Source organism: Nanorana parkeri, unplaced genomic scaffold (assembly GCF_000935625.1).
Source record: "Nanorana parkeri isolate BGI_ZX_2015 unplaced genomic scaffold, ASM93562v1 scaffold195, whole genome shotgun sequence".
In the NCBI taxonomy this organism is placed as follows: domain Eukaryota; kingdom Metazoa; phylum Chordata; class Amphibia; order Anura; family Dicroglossidae; genus Nanorana; species Nanorana parkeri.
Genome location: NW_017306463.1, coordinates 365,234 through 385,412, shown reverse-complemented (window position 1 = coordinate 385,412; position 20,179 = coordinate 365,234). Strand labels below are relative to the sequence as shown.

Genomic DNA, 20,179 nt, shown 5'->3' with positions numbered 1-20,179 from the left:
CAGTCTCGCACAGCCCTGCATACTGTACATATCTTAACTTCATCCAATGTCACTCCATCCAGTGAAGAGTAATACCCGGTAATTCTTATAGGAGACCATGAGACTAACTCTTCTTCCTTCCACCTGACAGTGCTGGTGCTTAGGGATTGGCCACTCACTGTCACAGCCAGGGAGAGGAGGGAGTCCTCAAGCTTCTTATCTTTATTCCAGGCAGCCAAAATGGAGCAGTGGGGAACAAAGAAAGGTAAGTAAGTGCATGGGGGGGGGCGAGGGGGGCAGTTAAAACTCCAATGAACTTTTAGTTTAAATCAGCTTAACACTTTGCACTTTGCAATCTCTTCTGCAATCAAATCAGTGAAAGAAAAGGCGTTCAGTTATTTTTTATTTAAAAATGTAGCCACAGCCTGAGTAAAAAAGCCTGTCCCCTGCTAGCACTTTGTAGAGATGGACTTTTACTATCTGTGTGGAAGCAGAGGTCTCTCTGCATGGTCCAGCACATTCACAGAGCTCAAGTTTCCTGGCTCTGACTCAGCAAGGTGTGTGTCAGACCTCTGCAGAAAGATCACTGCTTCTAAAGAGAGAGCAAAGGTCCTTTGTACAGCATGCTGGCAGGGGATAGGCTTTTCTACTGAGGGTGTGGCTGCTTTCTAAGGATAAGAAACTGTACAAATTTGCACACCTTCAGGTTTGATGCACCGGGAGTGTATTTAAGCAGATTGTTCAGCTGCATTTTAGGTGAACCTGTTGCTTGCTCTTAATGGGCAGAGCACAGGTTCACTTAAAGCCCCATTACACATATATATTTCCCATAAACAACCCCAGGACCAACGAGAAGAGCCATTGTCGGGATCACTCGAATAAAAGAATTGACAGTCAGGCCCCGTATTATTCATGTTAGCGAGCTCCAAGATTCTAAACACCGAGTCGTGATCTACAGTATGATAAAGAAGCCAACACTGCAACTCCATTAGCTTGTCACTTCAAATGTCTATTTTTGTTCTTTAAAAAAAAAGTCACACTTGGCTAAAGAGCCAGTGACATCATAGTTGCCATGACAACGAAATCTTCACACAGGCGTTTCCGAGGGCTGTTGGTTTACTGGTCTGCAGAAAAATACATGAGAGTGTAATATTGTACACTGCGGCCTTTGGAGACACTCCTGTGTCGTGTTGGTGCCGAGCTGCAATGATGGGGGTTTGCAGCCAGGGTCTATAGGGAACAGACGCAGGCATCATCAATTGACGTCTCCGGCATGTAGATTATTGCTACACAACAAGTGTACAAAGTAACAACATACAAGAAAAGGGAAACTGAGCATTTTGCAGCATTGTGCGGCAAATCACAAATTATTAAAGGGGACCTGTATTTAAAGGAACAAGCTCCTCTTGGGCGCCCTCTTATGACCAAACCCGTAAACATCATAATTCTGCAACTATGGCAAAACTTCTGTCTCAGAGTGATGATGCAACACCAGTTCACTATTTAACCAGGGATCCCAACCTGAAAAAAGCAATTTCAGGGAGGTGCCCTTCTCATTTCAGGGAGGTGCCATGGGGGGGGGGGGGCAGCACCCCCCTAAAATGATGGCAGATAGCACGGGAAGCAATAGCTTCTTTGCTATCTGCTGGGTTTTTTTTAGTATTCTGACAGCCGCTGCCGTCAGAATAAACAAACAAAAAAAGAAAAACAGCATAGGAATGAATAGCTAGATTGCTATTGGCTATTTGCAATATCCAATAGCAAGCTGGCTATTGCACCCTCCCTCTGTTGCTGTCAATCACTAGAAGAGGACCTGATGGAGAACTCCAGGTCCCCCTCTGCCGATTGACAGTAGCAGTGGGTGGGTGCAATAGCTAGTCTGCTATTGGCTATTGCAAAGTGAATTAGCCAATAGCAATCTAGCTATTCATTCCTATGCCGTTTTTCTTTTTTTTCTTTCTCTGACTGACGGCGGCCCCCAAAACAGATCGCAGGGAAAGGTTTACTCTGCTAGATCGAGCAGAGTAAACCTTTCCGGGAGAAAAGGTTTCTCTCCCAGGCAGCCGGGAGCCGCTCTCTAATAGCGGGAGACTCCTGAAGTGTCCGGGAGAGTTGGGATGTCTGATTTAACCTTCAGCTTGTCCATTCAGTCTCCTCCCTTGTGTTTCTTCTGATCTACCAAGTGATCTGCAGTTGTTCCTATTCTCCATGTATGACCCTGGCTCTGGCTGACTGATCCCCTAGTTCTTGACTCCGGCTACTGTTTTTATTCATTCTGCTCTCAGTGTTCCCTGGCCTGGTCTGGCTGACTACCTGCTTTGGCATCTGATCTCTGTCTTGGCATTGACAACGTCCTGGACTTCCTCCATTGTTTTTTTTGCCATTTTAGTTTATTGTGCATTTGAGTTTCTGTCTGGTTTCTTGGCTCCCTAACAGGTAGGCAACCTCAGTAACATCAGTGTATATGCCTCTGTTACATTGGCGGTCAGTTTAAGGCCTCCTAACTAATTCTCTCCTCGCTCTCCCCTGTATATTCTCCCCCCAAAAATGTCCACACGATGCTAGAGTGTTCGGGTTTCTCTTGAAGAAAAGGTGGTAACCCTAGCCATGAACATCCACGTGATTGGCTGGAGAGACACAGATATCCAAAACACTCCATTATTGAATGCCAAATGAGCACAGACTATAAAATCAACTAGATTGGATAGTCCAGCAGTCACCCCGCTTAGGGCAAAGTGGCTACACTTACATAACAAGACGAATACAGGAAGTAAAATAGAGTTTTAGTTCCCCTTAGTTTCAGCCCAACATAGAATTTGCATGTTCAGAACAATAAAATAGGTTCAATAGTTCAGGAGCGAGGGGTGACAAGTAGGGGTGGTTTATTGTAAAGAATAAGCTGACCTTGAAAGTAAAAGGACTCCGGGAGTTTATAAAACGTACCCTTGCAGTGGGGCTACCGAAGCACTGCAAGGGTTAAGAGCTTGCTTTTGCCTAGGGGCCAGAATACAAAAGATATACTCATCTGATCCTGCAGTGGCGAGTGCTCACCTCTCTCCCCCTCTGCTCTGGCTGTTGAGTGTCCCCTGTCATCCTCAGGTCTAATGCAAGTCAGTAGACCTGGAAAAGACGTAATGACGTCAGCGGGGCTTAGACCACCAGAGCCCAGGGAACGTGAGAGGAGTATATATTTTGTGGAGACCGGTCTAGCAGCCAGGTGGGAATAAGGATCAGGTAAGTAACATTTCTTTATTTTTGCCCCTAGACCAAAACGAGCAGTTAACCCTTGCAGTGAATGGGCAGTCCCACTGCAAGGATTCATTTTGTTAAATCCTGGAGTTCCTCTTTAAGAATAAAGTTGGTCTGCTTTACATGCTGTTTGCTATTTAGCTAAATACATTGGGAGGTAACTGACTAAAACTGGACCGAACAGCATGTAAAGCAGCTGTCTATGGCAACCAGTCAGCTTCTAGTTTTCATTTTCAAAGCTTAGCTGAACCATCTGAACATAGAAGCTGATTGGTTACTATGCACAGCTGCTCCAGATTCTGTCTGCTCCAGTTTTAGTAAATGTCCCCATTAAATGTGCAGCCATCAATATATTTAAGTGTTACGCTTGACACGTGTCTGATTCTCACCCAGTAAGGTGCAGAGAAGGACCTCTCCTCTCTATGCAGAAGCAGTGGTCTCTCCACCGCAGTCCAATACATGCTCTGCTTAGTCAGAGATGATTGTAGAGTAGTAGCTCTGACTAAGCATGGGGTGTGGCGGAATGCTTCAGAGAGACTGCTGCTTCCACATAAAGAGCAATGGTTCTTTTTCTGCAGCTTACTGCTGGGGGAGAGGAGATTGCACCACCAAAAATGAGGAGTGATTGCATATCATTTGGGAGAATGCTAATGCATGTGTTCGCTGTACGGGTAGACGGATACCTAAAAACGTCCTTTGTGATGAGCTCGCTGACGCATAGAAATTGGTAATCTTGGCAATCAGTAGAGATCTGTTGAGGAATGTGCTGCGGCTAAATGATTTCAGAGTCTTAACAAAGTCTATACACTGTGTATTTGGCAGCATGACAAATCTGATCACACGGAGCAAAAACACACTGTATATTTTACTACCAAAGGAAGTCAGATGACTATGCAAGTCAGAATACTTTACAGAAGGCTTTACAGAGCTAAACAGCCGGAAAGGGCATAAATATAATGATATGCAATATGTGATGATATGCAATATGTGATGATATGTAATATGTGATGATATGTAATATGTAATGATACTGCTGAATTCTTTCCTCGTTTATGATATGAAGAAATATCCGACATTACAGGAAGTTCAGTAGTCCTAACACACCTCCTGTTAGGCGCAAATGGAAATCTGTTTAAAATGAGCCGGTGCCCTTACCTGCTACAGTACCCGCCGGCTTTCACATATGCAGAGGAAGACCCCGGTGTTGCCTCAGACTTCCCTAAACACCTGCCCGCATCAGACAGGTGTTTTACAGGGCAGCCTTATGCAGCACCGGGGTTCTTCCCCTGCGTTTGCAGAAGCCGGTGGTTCCTATAGGCGCCGATGGTCTTGGAGCAGGAGGCAGCACTTTGTGCAGAATGCACCCTCCTCGCTATTGTCGGTGTTGTATCCTGACACAACAACGGGAATCAGTCAGAGTAGGTGGCGTCACAAGGGGGGTGCAGCCCGCACCCTGGTGACACCATTGGAGGGGTGACACCAAAATGACTGACAGTCATTTTGGTGTCACCCCCTCTAAAAAGTCAGGCACTCGGTCATGGACTGAGAGCCCGACATGGTCAGAAGAGAGGAGGGGACCCGACGGCATACCTTATCCCGCGAGGTGAACGTCCCCTCCTCTCTCTGCCGACGTCCATCATTAAGATGGCTGCTGGCGTCAATAGATGATCGCGCACGCGCGTGGTGACCTCATGGCTGGGTGTCACCTGATCTCCGCTCTGGGTGACCCCAGGCCTCGGGACGCCCCTGGGTACCTGCATGGCTCCCCTCTACGAATAGGCACGTGCCTACTCTGTCTAATGGTAAATTCGGCCCTGTGTACAGGACAGAAAGTGTGTTGCTGGCGGGATCACCAGTTAAAAATAAAGGGAAAAAGCCTGGAAAAAAAAAAGAAAACCAATGCATCCATTTCATCAGTGGTGGTCAACTTAGTAAATATGGAGGGGCCCAATTGTAGCCGCCAACAGGTCCAAAGGGCTGCACAATGGCTTTGATTTTGTAAACTTGCCAATGAACCCTCAGGGGGGGTGTGTCCATGACAGCCGGAACCAACAGGAAGTGCGTTAGATGAAGCTGCTAATGAATGGTCCTGTAAGATGATCAGCACTGGATCTTTGATCATTTGTCACTGGATCTTTGATCATCCCACCAGGGATAAGGTGAAAATTGCGGCTGTTTTTCCCTTTTAAAGGTGCAAGACACCTTTCTAGTGCCATTGAAAACAGAAAACAACTGTTTATAGAGACATGTGTGGGCTCTCCCTTTTATTGAATATGCGCAATGCCTGGCTATCTCTGGCGTCCATGCTTGCTGAGTCACTGGAACAAACATGCAGCAAGTAAGGACATCGTAACTAGTAAACCACTGATCTGCATACTTGTTCTGGCTCAGTGTCTCAATAATCATTGAAGCCAGTAGCTCGTGATGACAGCCAGGCAGCCAGCATTCTCAGTAGTATATGTGATCAAAGTCAGCCATTTTTTTTCTCTTTCCACGTTTCCTTTAATATCAGACACAAAGTTATGAAATAGTCTGTTTAGGAGACGTGCATGCCAGGGCCTGTGAGCCGTGTCTTGTTCGACCTAAAGAGTTCTGCACACAAGCTTTCACTTGCTGGACCACATTTCAGAAGTACAGGCAGATGTTTTATGGTGTTCAGCAGGATTGTCACAACTAGCAACAAGAAATGAATCATCTGCTTTTGGCAGCTGTAGTGAAAGGCTAAACACACCCCAGACATCCCAACTTCACTTCATTCCCAGCCCCGCTTTACCCGTTCTCACTGCAGGTACTCAAACTATCAGTCTGATCTGAAATTTCAGCTGGTGTGCTATGTATGTTGGGGAATCAATTGAAAGCAGGATAAGAAATAACAATAGCACAGCTCAAAAAGAACTCCAGCTTTTTTTTCCCAGTTCATTTTCCGGGAATTCTACTTTAATTGCTGTTACTGCAAAGAACCTCTTTCTGATGGTTCAGTCTGTCCGTCCTCCACTGTTACTTGACCTCTCCTCGTCCTCTGTGTGCTCCTCCTCAGCAGGCAATGTCTATTACCTAATCTTCCTATTTACTTTGGCTATATTTATAGAGATTGATCAGTTATGAAACCCTTTGTTGTCTGAGTATATCTTAGGATTCATTATTTGCTATTTGTGTTTCTTTTTTCTTTAAGCTCGACCGAAGATGAATAAGTTGTCATCAGCTCTTCACTCACCAACCTCACAACCTTATTAGGTTCACCTTCTTGTGAACTGAAAGTATTCATTGTACGGATGGCTACAGAATAGTTGATTGGCGAGTCGCATAGTAACACAGCGAGGGCCGCCATCAATTCCAATTAAGACCATAAAAGGAAACTACCATTGGTGGAGAAGAAATGGATTTTCCCTATTTGAGTTTACAGTGTTTTAGTGTGTTTTTCATTTGTTTTAACAAAAAGTATACAGGAAGTGCATATATAGTCACATCATGTGCTTCACAACACAAACAACACAAAAGTCTTGATGTTAGATAGTGTCAGCCATCTTCAACTCTACATATCATTGGAACATCAAAGACACTAAAGAGGTAGATTATATACACACCCAGAGGCGTAACTAGAAACCACAGGGCCCCATAGCAAAATTTTGTATGGGGCCCTGTGATTTCTAGTTATGCCCCTTGCAGAGCACCCCTGAGATCCCACCTGAGAGTGATCCTGCAGAGCCCGCCATAGACTCTCTATGGCGGTCTCTGCAGGGTCTCAGGTGGGCTGCACACCTCTTACCTGTCAGCGCGGTCCGCCTCCGTGGTCGCCTGGCCCCGACGCCTCTTCTGTCCACAGGCCCCCGCCGCCTCTTTCATCGTCGGGCTCTGTCTTCTCCTCTATCGATAGGCCCCACCTCCTCTTACATCACTGGCTCCTCCTGCTCTTAGGTCACCAGGCCGGGCCACACCTCCTCCTTCACTGCCATGTGTTACCTTCTGATGTCCCCTGTACTCCATGTGTTACCTTCTGATGTCCCCCTGTACTCCATGTGTTACCTTCTGATGACCCCCTGTACTCCATGTGTTACCTTCTGATTACCCCTGTACTCCATGTGTTACCTTCTGATGACCCCTGTACTCCATGTGTTACCTTCTGATGACCCCTGTACTCCATGTGTTACCTTCTGATGACCCCTGTACTGTAGGTCTAATCATTTTTGTAGGGTTACCCTGAGACCTAAAAACGATTTCAAGGGTTTTGCTGTCTGCTTATTACCGATGAGATGCTGCCATCTTGTGGCTGTTTGTGGTCATTACAGTTTCTTAGCATAATGTGTGCTTGTGACAGAAGAATACACAAGGCCTTTTCATTTTCCAGAATTCACTTACAATAGCTGTTCCCATCACATGCACTGACACAAAGGGCTTGATGGGAGCTGTGTTCACGTCAGTTGCCCAGAGCAGCGCAGGTTTTTACATTTCCCTGTGTACCATTGTTTATGGCCACGTCATTTCACACAATAGTAAGTCAGGCCGCAGCCTACGGCAGTGATGATACATTTCTTTCAGGCAGCACACAAACAATACAGAGATGGTTTAGTAATAATCAGCTTCTAAAAGTAAGAAAAAGTACAATACCATGTCCTCCCTTAAAGTGTATTTGCAGTCTAATTTGAGAACCCCCCTACTATAGGTTTGTTATGTCAGCATAACTAAAAATATTTCTTACCTTTCTAGTTGTTTCTTTGGAGAAGGTTTATGCACTACAGGAAACCATTACTGCTTAGAATAGATGGCAACGTGCAGGTAAGGGACAGACTGAGGGGCAGTTTTCTTTTTTTTAAACAAAGTACAACATACAATGCACCACCCAAGCCTTGAGATCTTCAACCCTGTGCTAGGACTGATCATCCAGCTTCCAACTGATAATGGACATCTGCCAGCACAGTGCAGGGGAGTAACTAGAAATCACAGGGCCCCATAGCAAAATTTTGTATGGGGCCCTGTGATTTCTAGTTACACCCACCTGATAACCCAAACCGCCCACCTGAGACCCTGCAGAGCTCACCATAGAGAGTCTATGGTGGGCTCTGCAGGGTCACTCTCAGGTGGGCGGTTTGGGTTATCAGGTGGGTGTAACTAGAAATCACAGGGCCCCATACAAAATTTTGCTATGCGGCCCTGTGATTTCTAGTTACACCCACCTGATAACCCAAACCGCCCACCTGAGACCCTGCAGAGCTCACCATAGAGAGTCTATGGTGGGCTCTGCAGGGTCACTCTCAGGTGGGCGGTTTGGGTTATCAGGTGGGTGTAACTAGAAATCACAGGGCCCCATACAAAATTTTGCTATGCGGCCCTGTGATTTCTAGTTACACCCACCTGATAACCCAAACCGCCCACCTGAGAGTGACCCTGCAGAGCCCACCATAGACTCTCTATGGTGAGCTCTGCAGGGTCTCAGGTGGGCGGTTAAGCCCTCTTACATTTCAGCCCCGATCCTCTGTCCACCTCCTTCTCCTCCACGGTCGCTGGCGGGCCCCGCCTTCTCCATCGCTGCCGACGACGAGCAGTTGCTGGTTGTCACCGACTCACCAGGTTGTCGGCGATGTGAATAGTGGCGCGTTCCTCCTCACAGCTGCCGGCAACAGCCAGCAGCCGTAGATGCCATAGCAACCTAGGCGACCCGCACAGCATCAGGGGGATGTCCTGGCCTGGCCCCACTGTGCCACATAGTGGCTGCCTGCGTCACTATGACGATTGTTCCGCCACTGGTGCAGGCAGTGTTAACTGCGGCAAGCGTAACTCCTCAGTCCCCTCCTTAACCAGTTGACATCCGGGGTGTTAAACCCCCTTCCCATCCAGGCCATTTTTCAGTATTCAGCGCTGCGATACTTTGACTGACATTTATTCCGTCATGCAGCGCTGTACTGAAATGAATTTTATACCCTTTTTTGGGGACAGATAGAGCTTTCTTTTGGTGGTATGTATTCACCACTGGGGGTTTTATTTTTTACTATATTAAGGAAAAATTACCGAATTTTTTTTTAAAAAAACACAGTTTCCCCTATATTAAATGATACATTTATTATTACCCAATTTTTTGGTAAAATATAAAAGACGGGGTCACGTCGGTTAAAAGACACCAAACATGTCAAGCCTTAAAATTGCGTGCGCGAAACCTCAAAAAACGATAATACCCAAAATTGACCATAGGCGATGCTTTAAAAGCTGTTACCGCTCATCAGTTTAGTGTTATCAGTGATTGATGGCCCTAAAATGATTGCTCTCACTGCGACGTTCGCGGCGATATGTAACATGTGTAGCGCAATTGTAATTTTTGCGCGCTGGGGCACCGGACGCGTATTTACGTTTATAGGCGCGTAAACGTGGGGGTGGGGGGGTTAAACATTTTGGGGGGTTTTTTCCCCCTTTTTTTTATATGTGACTTTTATTTTATTTTTTTATATTTTTTTTTGCACTTATTGTTATTGCTATTATATAGGGGGATAACAACCCCCTATATAATAGCAAAGGCACACTGACAGGTCCTCTTTATGGAGACATTAGGGGTCTCTAGGCTATGCCGCGAACGAGCACATATAGGCGATCGGCGGGCTATGGACCCGCTGATCGCCTATATGTCAAACACCCGGTAACGGGTGTGTTTAATCGCCGGGTCTTTTATGCCCGTGCGTGCCCGCTAGGGTACGCGCGCGAGCAGAAAATAATTGACGTCTGAAGACGGCAACCCGCAAATGCAGCAGTGCCGTCCGTCCGTTTTTTTACTACGGACGGACGGCAAGAGGTTAACATTACATAGAAGATAATATTTAGCATATGTACATGAGCATTATTTAGACAACACACAATATAAATCATTAACCAACCATGTCAGTGCAATCAACGCAATGCTATGAAAATAAATACATTATGAGAGATTATCAAAGAAGAAACAGTGAATGTTACGCCAGTGCAAAAATAATGTCGCAGGCCAGGAAGACCAAAAGTGCGCCGTCATGTGGCCAATATTAACACACTTCCAATTCGGCAAATAATGTGCACTGTTATCATACACAGTTGTGCACCACATTGTGTCCAGTGATCACCCACTCACAAGTAGTGATGTGCAGGGGCTTGGTGTGAACCAAGTACACCAAAGCACATGCAAAACAGTCACCGACATCCCCTTAGGTCCGGTTCACACAACAGTGCGTTCCAGAGCGCTCAGCCTCAGGAACGCACTGTAGCGCAACCCGGCCAGCTTCCTGCATTCAGGGGCGGGATGTGGTATGGCAGTGCATTAAAGTAAATGGCACCGTAGCCACGCCTCCAACCCTACAGTGCAATCGCCCGCACCCAAACACGTGGCACATTAGTGCCTGTGTTCCGGTCCTGTGAGATGTGCAAAAATGCTGCAAGCACTGTGGGTGGGGGGCATGGCTGCAGTGCCATTGACTTCGATCCACCGACACACCCCCTGCCGCAGGTAGCTGGCCGGGTTGCAATACAGTGCGTTCCAGATGCTGACTGCTCTGGAACGCACTGTTTGTGGTGTGAACCAGCCCTTCCTCCTATCCTAATCAGTTGCAGCCAAGGCAGCTACATGTCACAAAGAAGTGGGGAATGCCCCTGCCTCAACTGATTACACCGGGAAGGGGGTCTGTCAGTGACAGTTTGGTACAGGCTTGGGCAAACAAGGGTGTAGTTGGAGAAACAAATGCACTCATTTATTCATAACAAGCTTTACAGTGATCCCCACATGGAAGGGCTTTACACAATACAAAAGCCAACATTTCCCAGCACACTTACAAGCTACCCTGCAAACAAAGAAACATATGACACTGTCTAGCTATGAGGGTTACACCAGAGGACCTCGGCCTTACACCCTAATAGTGTCATTTGCTTTTCTAAACATCTTGAATTACTAGTGTTCAATGTATCTTTCAGCATAGGTTTACTTTACAGAGTCACACTATTGTTGAGACAAAGAACAATCCCCTCTGGGGGCTCTATGTACATTGCAAGGAGGTTAAACACGATTGCAGTTTCCTACCTGTTATTTGCAGCACTTTGTCTCCAAACTGGTCCCTGAACAGGAGGGTCTGGAATCATTATAATCAGCTGATGGACTTCCTGTGTTGTAACCAGACAGTGCCTCCCTTTAGTAGTAATTAACCTATAAGGTGCCCTTACACCTTACAATTATCTGCTGATTTTTGTCTGCAATCGCATTTTCCTCCGAAAATCTTCCTGTTGATGGGAAGTGCACAACCGCAATTACTGTACAACTGGCAGATTTGCGTCTTTCCGGCAGGCAAGTTGGAGGAAAATCTACAGACCAATGGCGCTTTTGTACAACAAAAATCTCAAGCTGAAAACTGCACATGTTCAAACCAAAATCTGTTCTTTTGATTGACTAAAATCGGCCAGTTAGTGGTGCCGACGAATGTTTATTGTGAACTACATTGGTCTGGGCATGATGGGCTGTGTGAACGAAAATCGAACGAGGGTGAGAAGTCTGGACAAAAAAAGTTGTACAATGGTTGTAAGGTGTATGGCCACCTTAAGGGCTCGTTCACACCATTTTCTGGTCCAGATCTGCAGACGCGGTGCAATGCGTGCAGCGCGTTTTTACCCCGTTCCAGTTTTTTTTTTGGGGGGGGGGGGGTCTATCAGTATGCAGATTCTTGCTCTGAGCTCCCTTCCGGCCTTCATCAAAAGTGGAGCAAGAATACACTTTTTTTTTTTAAAGTTAGCTGCAGTGTGGTGTGTTTCCGTTGCATGTTTGACACGTTCGTACGCATTTCTGCGCGTTCTGCACCAGAAAAAAAGTGACATGCAGTATTTTTTTTTCTGTCCGTAACGGAAAGCACTGCGCTGGTGTGAACTGGAACCCATAAAACACATAGGGATACATTGTGATGCGTTTTTAGTGCAGGAGCGAACTGTTCTGGTCTGGCAGAATCCGGACATGGTGTGAACAAGCCTTTAGCGCAGGTTCACACCACATCCAGATCATCTCCAGACCAGACTGTTTCCGGACCCAAAATGCATCCCTATGCTATTTCTAGCCTCTGTTCACACCAGCGCAGTCTGTTCCAGACCAGACCAGAAAAATACTGCATGCCTCATTTTGTCTAGTCTGGAATGCACTGGAACCACGTGCAGGTTCACACCATTTTCCGGACCAGATCCGATCCAGAAAATGGTGTAAACCTGCCTTTAGGGAGTATCTGCCCAAAAATGAAATTCGTATTGCAAGGGATGCCCCAAATGGTACTTGTATTTTAGAGCCAGACTTCAGGGAAAATAGGTTGGACTTGATGGACTAATGTCTTTATTCAACCTCAAATACTATGTAACTATGTAAAATCAGTCAGCCAATCGCAGGAGGAGGAAGTGATAGTTCTGGGGGTGTTCTGTATAACAACAGTGCTTCACCATCATGCATTGCATTTTTTTTGACAGTTGTAGAAAATGACAGCGGCAGCAGTTTTAAATGAAACTGCAGCCGCTGAAATTAAATGACAAAATAGCGTGGGCAGAGATGATATATGCGAGATCATTTTTACAATGTTTTCATGTTTTTTTTTCTTTACTGGAGTTCCCTTTTGAGCCTAGAGCGAGTTTTGGTTTGTGAATTGAACACGGCTTCGTCGTCACATACAGAGGGCATTTTGGAGATTGTATCGATTCTACTCACAAGGGATTTGATTCTCACACAAAGAGCAAATGTTTATCAAGAACATGGTTTTGATAAACATTTGCAGAACTGTAAGGGTTAGTTCACACCATAAGCAGTGCGTTCCGGTCTGATTCTGGCCGCAACGCACTGCCTCACATTGCGGCTGGCTAATTTTTTTGACGGGCTGGAGGGGGCGTGGTGGCCATTGAAGTGAATGGCACCGTAGCTATGCCCTCCGGCCGCAATGCGATCGCCCGCACATTGTGCCTGCTGTGCGGTCAAAATGCTACAAGCAATATTTTGATCGCACCAGACCGCAGGCACAATGTGCCTTGCGATCCCGTGCGGGCGATCGCATTGCGGCCGGCGTGGCTACGGTGCCATTCACTTAAATGGCCAGCCACGCCCCCTCCGGCCCGGTAAATTGTTCATAGGTATAAAATACAGCAGATCAGCAAATTCTCAGCGTGGCAATTTATCAGAACTCTGCATAGCTCTCATCAGTTTCAGAACGATCAGTGCTAATATATGAGGACTGGTGGGTAAGTGATTGTAAAGTAACGCTGTGACCCGTCCTTCCTGTAATATCAATACAACTAATGGTATTAATCATCTGTAAACCTTTACCGACCCATCACCACTTATGTTTCACAAGAACACTTTTTTTTCCACATAGCATTTAACAAGTTCAGGTTCACTGACATATATATCAAGAAATGTCAATAAAAAAAAAAATGGGGGGAATTTATCAAAACTGGAGCAGAGAGACTCTGGAGCAGTTGTCCATGGGAACCAATCAGCATCTCTCCAGTTTGCTCAGTTAAGATTTGAAAATGAGACAGAAAGGCTGATTGTTTGCTAGGCACAGCTGCTACAGATTTTGATAAATTCCCTTCAGGGCCTGTTCACACCATATGCAGTGCGTTCCGGCCAGCACTGCATCGCATCCAGCTCAGTATTTCGTGGGGCCGGAGGGAGCGTGACTAGTCATTGAAGTGAATGGCACCGTAGCCACGGCCTCAATGCAATCGCCCGCACGGGATCGCAAGGCACATTGTGCCTGCCGTCCGGTGCGGTTCAAAATATTGCTTGTAGCATTTTGATCGCACCGCAGGCACAATGTGCCTTGCGATCGCATTGCGCCCTCCAGCCCCACGAAATACTGAGCCCCAGAACGTGGCCGGAACGCACTGCATATGGTGTGAACAGGCCCTCAATGTGTCTGCGTTTTATTCCTCCACCGCCACGCAATAAAACACTCACCGGAACAAGCGAGACCTCTAAAATAATCAATGCTGATAAAAGGTACCCAATAAAAACAAATCATGAATAATTTAATTGCTTTTATCTCACAATTTGTACAATAAAATGGCAGTGACACTCTGCATGCAACTGCACGCCAAACTTTAAAACCTGCACTATATACATAATTCCAAGCTGCAAGATCATCATTTTACGTAGTATACAAAATATTTAAAAGAAAAATGTGCAAGGATGTGGTCACCATGTTAAATCAATCATAAAGGATTCCGAGGCTCTGAGGCCTTGTTCACATGGACATTAGCTAGAGCAGTGCGTACAGCGAGCTACTGCGAAACATTGGGAAAGCTTTGAGGAGCTCTATTGAAGACTTTTTGCCGTCACTCACACTGTAATCGGCCAGCAAGTACAGCTCCGTGCTGCGTGCCAAGCAGACAGGTGCGTGCAGGGCCGTACCAAGCAGCTCCCGGGAAGGACAGGCGCTGCATGTGATTTAGTAAGCAGCCCCCGACCTTCTCTATGGGACTACGCGGCCATACGCACCCCCCCACGCTCACCCGCCCTCGTATGCTGACAGGATGGATCCTGTCTGCGTCAGAGCCGGAAAACACGCACACCTACGGACCTGCACTTGAGGTGAGTGTAGGGGGGCGTACGACCCCGTAGTCCCATAGAGAAGGACGGGGGCTGCGCAGTAAAACACATGCAGCGCCTGTCCTTCCGAGGAGCAGCTTGGTACGGCCCTGCACGGAGCTGTACGTGCGGGCCAATTCCAGTGTGAATGAGGGCTTAAAGAAAACCTCTGATCCGGCACTCTCTAAAATAATCAATGCTGATAAAAGGTACCCAATAAAAACAAATCATGAATAATTTAATTGCTTTTATCTCACAATTTGTACAATAAAATGGCAGTGACACTCTGCATGCAACTGCACGCCAAACTTTAAAACCTGCACTATATACATAATTCCAAGCTGCAAGATCATCATTTTACGTAGTATACAAAATATTTAAAAGAAAAATGTGCAAGGATGTGGTCACCATGTTAAATCAATCATAAAGGATTCCGAGGCTCTGAGGCCTTGTTCACATGGACATTAGCTAGAGCAGTGCGTACAGCGAGCTACTGCGAAACATTGGGAAAGCTTTGAGGAGCTCTATTGAAGACTTTTTGCCGTCACTCACACTGTAATCGGCCAGCAAGTACAGCTCCGTGCTGCGTGCCAAGCAGACAGGTGCGTGCAGGGCCGTACCAAGCAGCTCCCGGGAAGGACAGGCGCTGCATGTGATTTAGTAAGCAGCCCCCGACCTTCTCTATGGGACTACGCGGCCATACGCACCCCCCCACGCTCACCCGCCCTCGTATGCTGACAGGATGGATCCTGTCTGCGTCAGAGCCGGAAAACACGCACACCTACGGACCTGCACTTGAGGTGAGTGTAGGGGGGCGTACGACCCCGTAGTCCCATAGAGAAGGACGGGGGCTGCGCAGTAAAACACATGCAGCGCCTGTCCTTCCGAGGAGCAGCTTGGTACGGCCCTGCACGGAGCTGTACGTGCGGGCCAATTCCAGTGTGAATGAGGGCTTAAAGAAAACCTCTGATCCGGCACGGAGATATTAAACACAGATCCTAATGGGGGGGCTGACAGTTTCTTTAAGCTGCTAGCAGGCTTCAGTAAAATTCAATCAGTACTAAAGCAGCTAGAATCTTTTTTTAAAGTGACAGGAACTGTTTTACCTCCCCAAGCTGGAGCTGAATGGAGCTTTTAAAGGCTTAAAAAAAAAAAGAAGCTGCTTGAAGCTTGTTGAAAGCTTTGCAGATGCCTGCTGTACACGCTTGCTTTTCTACACGCTGAAGACTGAGTGCAAGGCGTTGAGATCGAGGCTGCAGCAAGTCCCTTCCCAGCAACATGACACACATCTGAGCAAAAATATTTCCTACTAAACAGGAGCACACTGCATTGTGCAGATCACTAGGTTTATAAAATAAAACTGCACTTCCATTTAAAATTCCAGCCAATCAGCAGCAAGCTTATAAACAGCCACGCTTACATGGATCACTTTCCCCTTCAATTAAAATCTTTGGCTCCAACTAAAGCTAGCGAAAGGAAAAGATCTCCCTACCAAGAATTCTCATTGAAGGTGACAGCCCTCCATAAGCATGTCTGTTCTTATATGCGTCTTCAAGCACTTCAAAATGTACATTTATATACACGTTCCAGGGCTCTTCTGATTGAAGTTTCATCCAAAAGATTTAGGCCTTCATTTTATAGCATCAAAGAGCACCGCTCTGACTACAAAGAAACGAAAGCTGAAATCTTGTTGGTCACAATGGAAACCCACTCCTCACATCTCTACAAAACGCCCTTACCGTAGAAAAGGGTCTACTTGTGGCTTTTATTGTTGCAGCCCCAAAAATATGGATCTGTTTAGCAGACATAGATAAAACCACAAAGGCTGGACAATCTGCTTTCTGATCTGGTCCTGGAGGAAGTGCAAGTGACTCCTCTTTAACAGGATCTAGCTTGCTTCCCTTGTAACCAAACAGACCCAATACATACAGGTTGCCAAAAAAGCCTTCCTAATAAAGTCACTAGTTGGCGGCCTGGCTGCTGGTGGGCTGTATTGCTTTCTTTTCCGAAATTTTAAACAGATTTCTGGCTCTGTGGGGTATACATGTCAATAGGCTTGAGATAGGAGCCTCTGCAACACCTGTTAAGAGAAAAAAAACCAAAAAAACATTAGTCAATATACACATATTCAGGGAGAACAGAACGGTCATACAGACAAAATTTGGACATGAGGATACCCGTTTTAGTGACAACTGACAAAAATGGGATCCCCATTTACAGAAAAAATGCTCCAGCACAGCTCGTTTTAAAGGAGAACTATGGGGTCAGTGTTTTTCCCCATAGTTCTCCTTAGGGTAACGGGAGGACACAAACTAGCGTCCTCCCGTTACCCTAAGCTCAGTATACCGCGAGCTACAGCCGGAGCGGATCCAGACGTAGATGACGGGATCCGCCCAGCTGCGTGAGTGACAGCTGGCTCTGCCTATCTAGAGTCCGTTCCGCCAGTCAGCGCTGGCAGATCGGAGAGGGGAATCCAGCCCCTCCCCCTGTCACGGCAGAGAGCCGTGACAGGAGCGAGAGGTGAACGAACCTGGTATGTGTTCGCTCACCTCCTGATCTACTGAGCCGACCTGTGACAGTCTCATTGTCACAGGTCGGCTAGAACTATGGGATGAATGGAAATCACTCATCTCATAGTTCTCCTTTAAAGCTCTTTTATCGCTTGTTAAGAATAAGCGGATACCGTAGTATAAGGTCCATAGCCTGGGTATACATGCACTTTATTAAATACCTGCTGATACTGCCAGTTTCTGCCGTCTCTCAAGTTGCCCATCTGACGACTATCGTAGGATAATCGCAGGAATCGACAGGTGTATGGGCAGCGTGTGACCGCAATTACTTTTCGTCTTACGAGCACGCTAGAAAACCCGCCGAGAATCGTATGATTTCTGTCGGGTTGATAGCGCAATCGCAAGACGAAAGCCGCAAGCGCACATTGCCCGCTCAGGATTGCAATAATCGGCAAGCCCTCCCCTCAGCGGGGAGGGCTTGCGATGATCGCAAGTACGATCTGCCTGTCCGAGATGGGCAGGTCGTACAAAATTTTAACCACCTTACAACCATCGCACAACGAAAGTCGTGCGATAGTTGTAAGGTGTATGGGCAGCTTAAAAGTTGCACATACACCTTACGATTATCGTACGACACTGTTCGTCCGATGATCCAACCGTCGTACGGCGGCCCCATCCTGCCCCGATTATTGCAAGCCTCAATCAGCGGTAGTTGAAAAAAACACCTGCGTTAATCGCCCGCACATGAGCAGTGTCGATCGCACGACTTTTGACGTACGGAAACGCCACCAACGTGGCGAAAATCGTACGATCGACTGAAGTTTTTGAACCTGCGGGGAAGTCAAAAGTCGTACTATTGTACAGTATTTGCGGTTGTACACTGCCCATCAACGTTACGATTATCGGACGAAAACGCGATCGCATAGGAAAATCGGGCGATAATCGTGCGGTGTATGGGCACCTTAAGTATTGCTTTTAACAGTGTGACAACACTACCCCGCAGAAGTGGTGTCACCATCTTCCTTAAATCCCCGGCAGCTGTGCTTTTATTCAACCTGCCGATTTATTGGCAGTGACCTTTAAGCAGCTTCTCCCCTCCCACTGCCCTGGCCTGCAATACCTGAATCATTGATAGTAACAAGTTATAAAAACTTATTTAATCCTTCCAAAATCCTACAGAGTATTAATACTGTATGCATGCACTATTTCCAGCATTGAGCAATCAGATCAATATAGGCGGGACTGTGATTACCTCATAGGGGAACTTTAAGAAGACCGGTTCTTTTTGAAAAAGCCGCACACTTACCTGATGGTGCCAGTGACCTGATTGACTCAAGGAGGTTGGGGCTGGAGAACTTGACAACACATCGAAAGGGTTCAATCTCTTCAGCAATTCCTTGTTCCCCTTTGAATGTTGTTTCGAGCTGTAATAGGGATTTAGGAGACAAACTATGCACATCAGAATAAGTAATGGAACTTTGATACTAGGACGCAATAAACCGAGTTGGACCCAAGCAACAGGGGAAGCATCGCTTTTACCATTTAAACCTCACTACTTCTAAAACATATTATTAAAAATAAAATCTTCACACTTCAAAGTACTACATCTTATGTAAGAATGGAGACATATAATCAATGCCCTATTGCTAGTGACAAGGCTTCTGACATAACCAGTTAAATATCCCTGAGGATGGAAGAACATATACGAATGTCAACAGAACTTTTTTTTTTTTTACCGGTTTCATTTGTTTACACAAAAATGGAAACTGAAACAGTTAAATAAAAACTGCAAAGTCTTCATGTTTTACAGCAGCCCTCGGGGAACAACTTAGCAAACCTGTTCCATTCATTATTTTTAATCTATGTGATAAACACACTGATACAAATTGTATCAATGAACTTCAAGAGTATTAAAAGAACTCCGGGCAGAAGAAAACATAACCGTTAAAGGGCTATTAAACCCTCGCATGTGTTTGCATACATCTATCTATGGCTAGCAAGCAGTTGCAAAAAATTGTACCACTTTTGGTACAAAATTCCTGACATAATCATACCGCCGGGGAGGTTAATACCTACCTGTGTCTCCGCCACGCGCTCCCGTCCGAACATCATGGAGCCGGCTTTCCGGCCAATCAGGGAGCGGGTAATGGCCCGCCTCTCGGTTTCCCGTTTGGCCAGGAAGCCGACTCGATGCTGATTGGCTGGGAGGCAGGCATTCCAGCCAATTAGCATGGAGTCGGCTTCCTGGGCAGCAGGTAATGACAAGCTGCCCAGTTATCCGACTGTCCGGGAAGCTGGCTCCATGCTACCGTAAGTACCGGTATCTGCGAGTACCGAAATATAAATATCGGTACTCAATACAGAAAAACCAGTATGGGTGCATCCCTAATATCTATATATGCCCACAGGGGGACTTTCATCAAGCAAATTAGGGGCATAATCTGCAATCTACAATTTTCCTGTGTATTTGTGACCTCTGCGACTGTAAACCTGAGCAACCAGCAGCAACAGATTTGCAAAGTTATGATTTATAATTATTACTGAAGATGAGACAGATTTGTCGTCTAAACAGACACACAATTAAGAAGTGGTCAGGATTTATTCTGTCGCAGTACTATTTTAGAGCAGCTGAGAGAGGAAATGTTGACTCCAGCTGTAACATTGCATTAAATCTGTTGCACAATCTGTCTCACTCCTCCTGTTTAGCGTTGCCTTGCTGTGCAATAGAATTGATAAATGTCCCCCACAGAGTTTATTTGTGTTTTCATACCCTATACGATGCGTGTTCTAATTTTGGAAGAGGCCCATCTCCGAATGCTTCACGAGTCAGATGATGAACCCTCTCTTTTTCTTTAAGGTTTTCATAAGTCACCCTTGAATCCACTAGGAAAGA

The 20,179-nt window shown here is 46.2% G+C and overlaps 1 protein-coding gene across 1 annotated transcript in view; it reads right to left on the bottom strand.

Annotated features, from left to right (window-relative positions):
- Positions 1-16,732: 16,732 nt before the first annotated feature.
- Positions 16,733-20,179, bottom strand: part of CENPN (centromere protein N) — a 23,650-nt gene continuing 20,203 nt past the window's right edge. The window contains exons 9-11 of the mRNA XM_018555404.1: positions 20,057-20,169; positions 18,593-18,710; positions 16,733-16,856 (exon numbers count right to left, since the gene is read on the bottom strand). Coding sequence (XP_018410906.1) covers positions 16,738-16,856; positions 18,593-18,710; positions 20,057-20,169 — 350 coding nt within the window. The 3' untranslated portion in view covers positions 16,733-16,737. The remainder of the gene's footprint in view (positions 16,857-18,592; positions 18,711-20,056; positions 20,170-20,179) is intronic.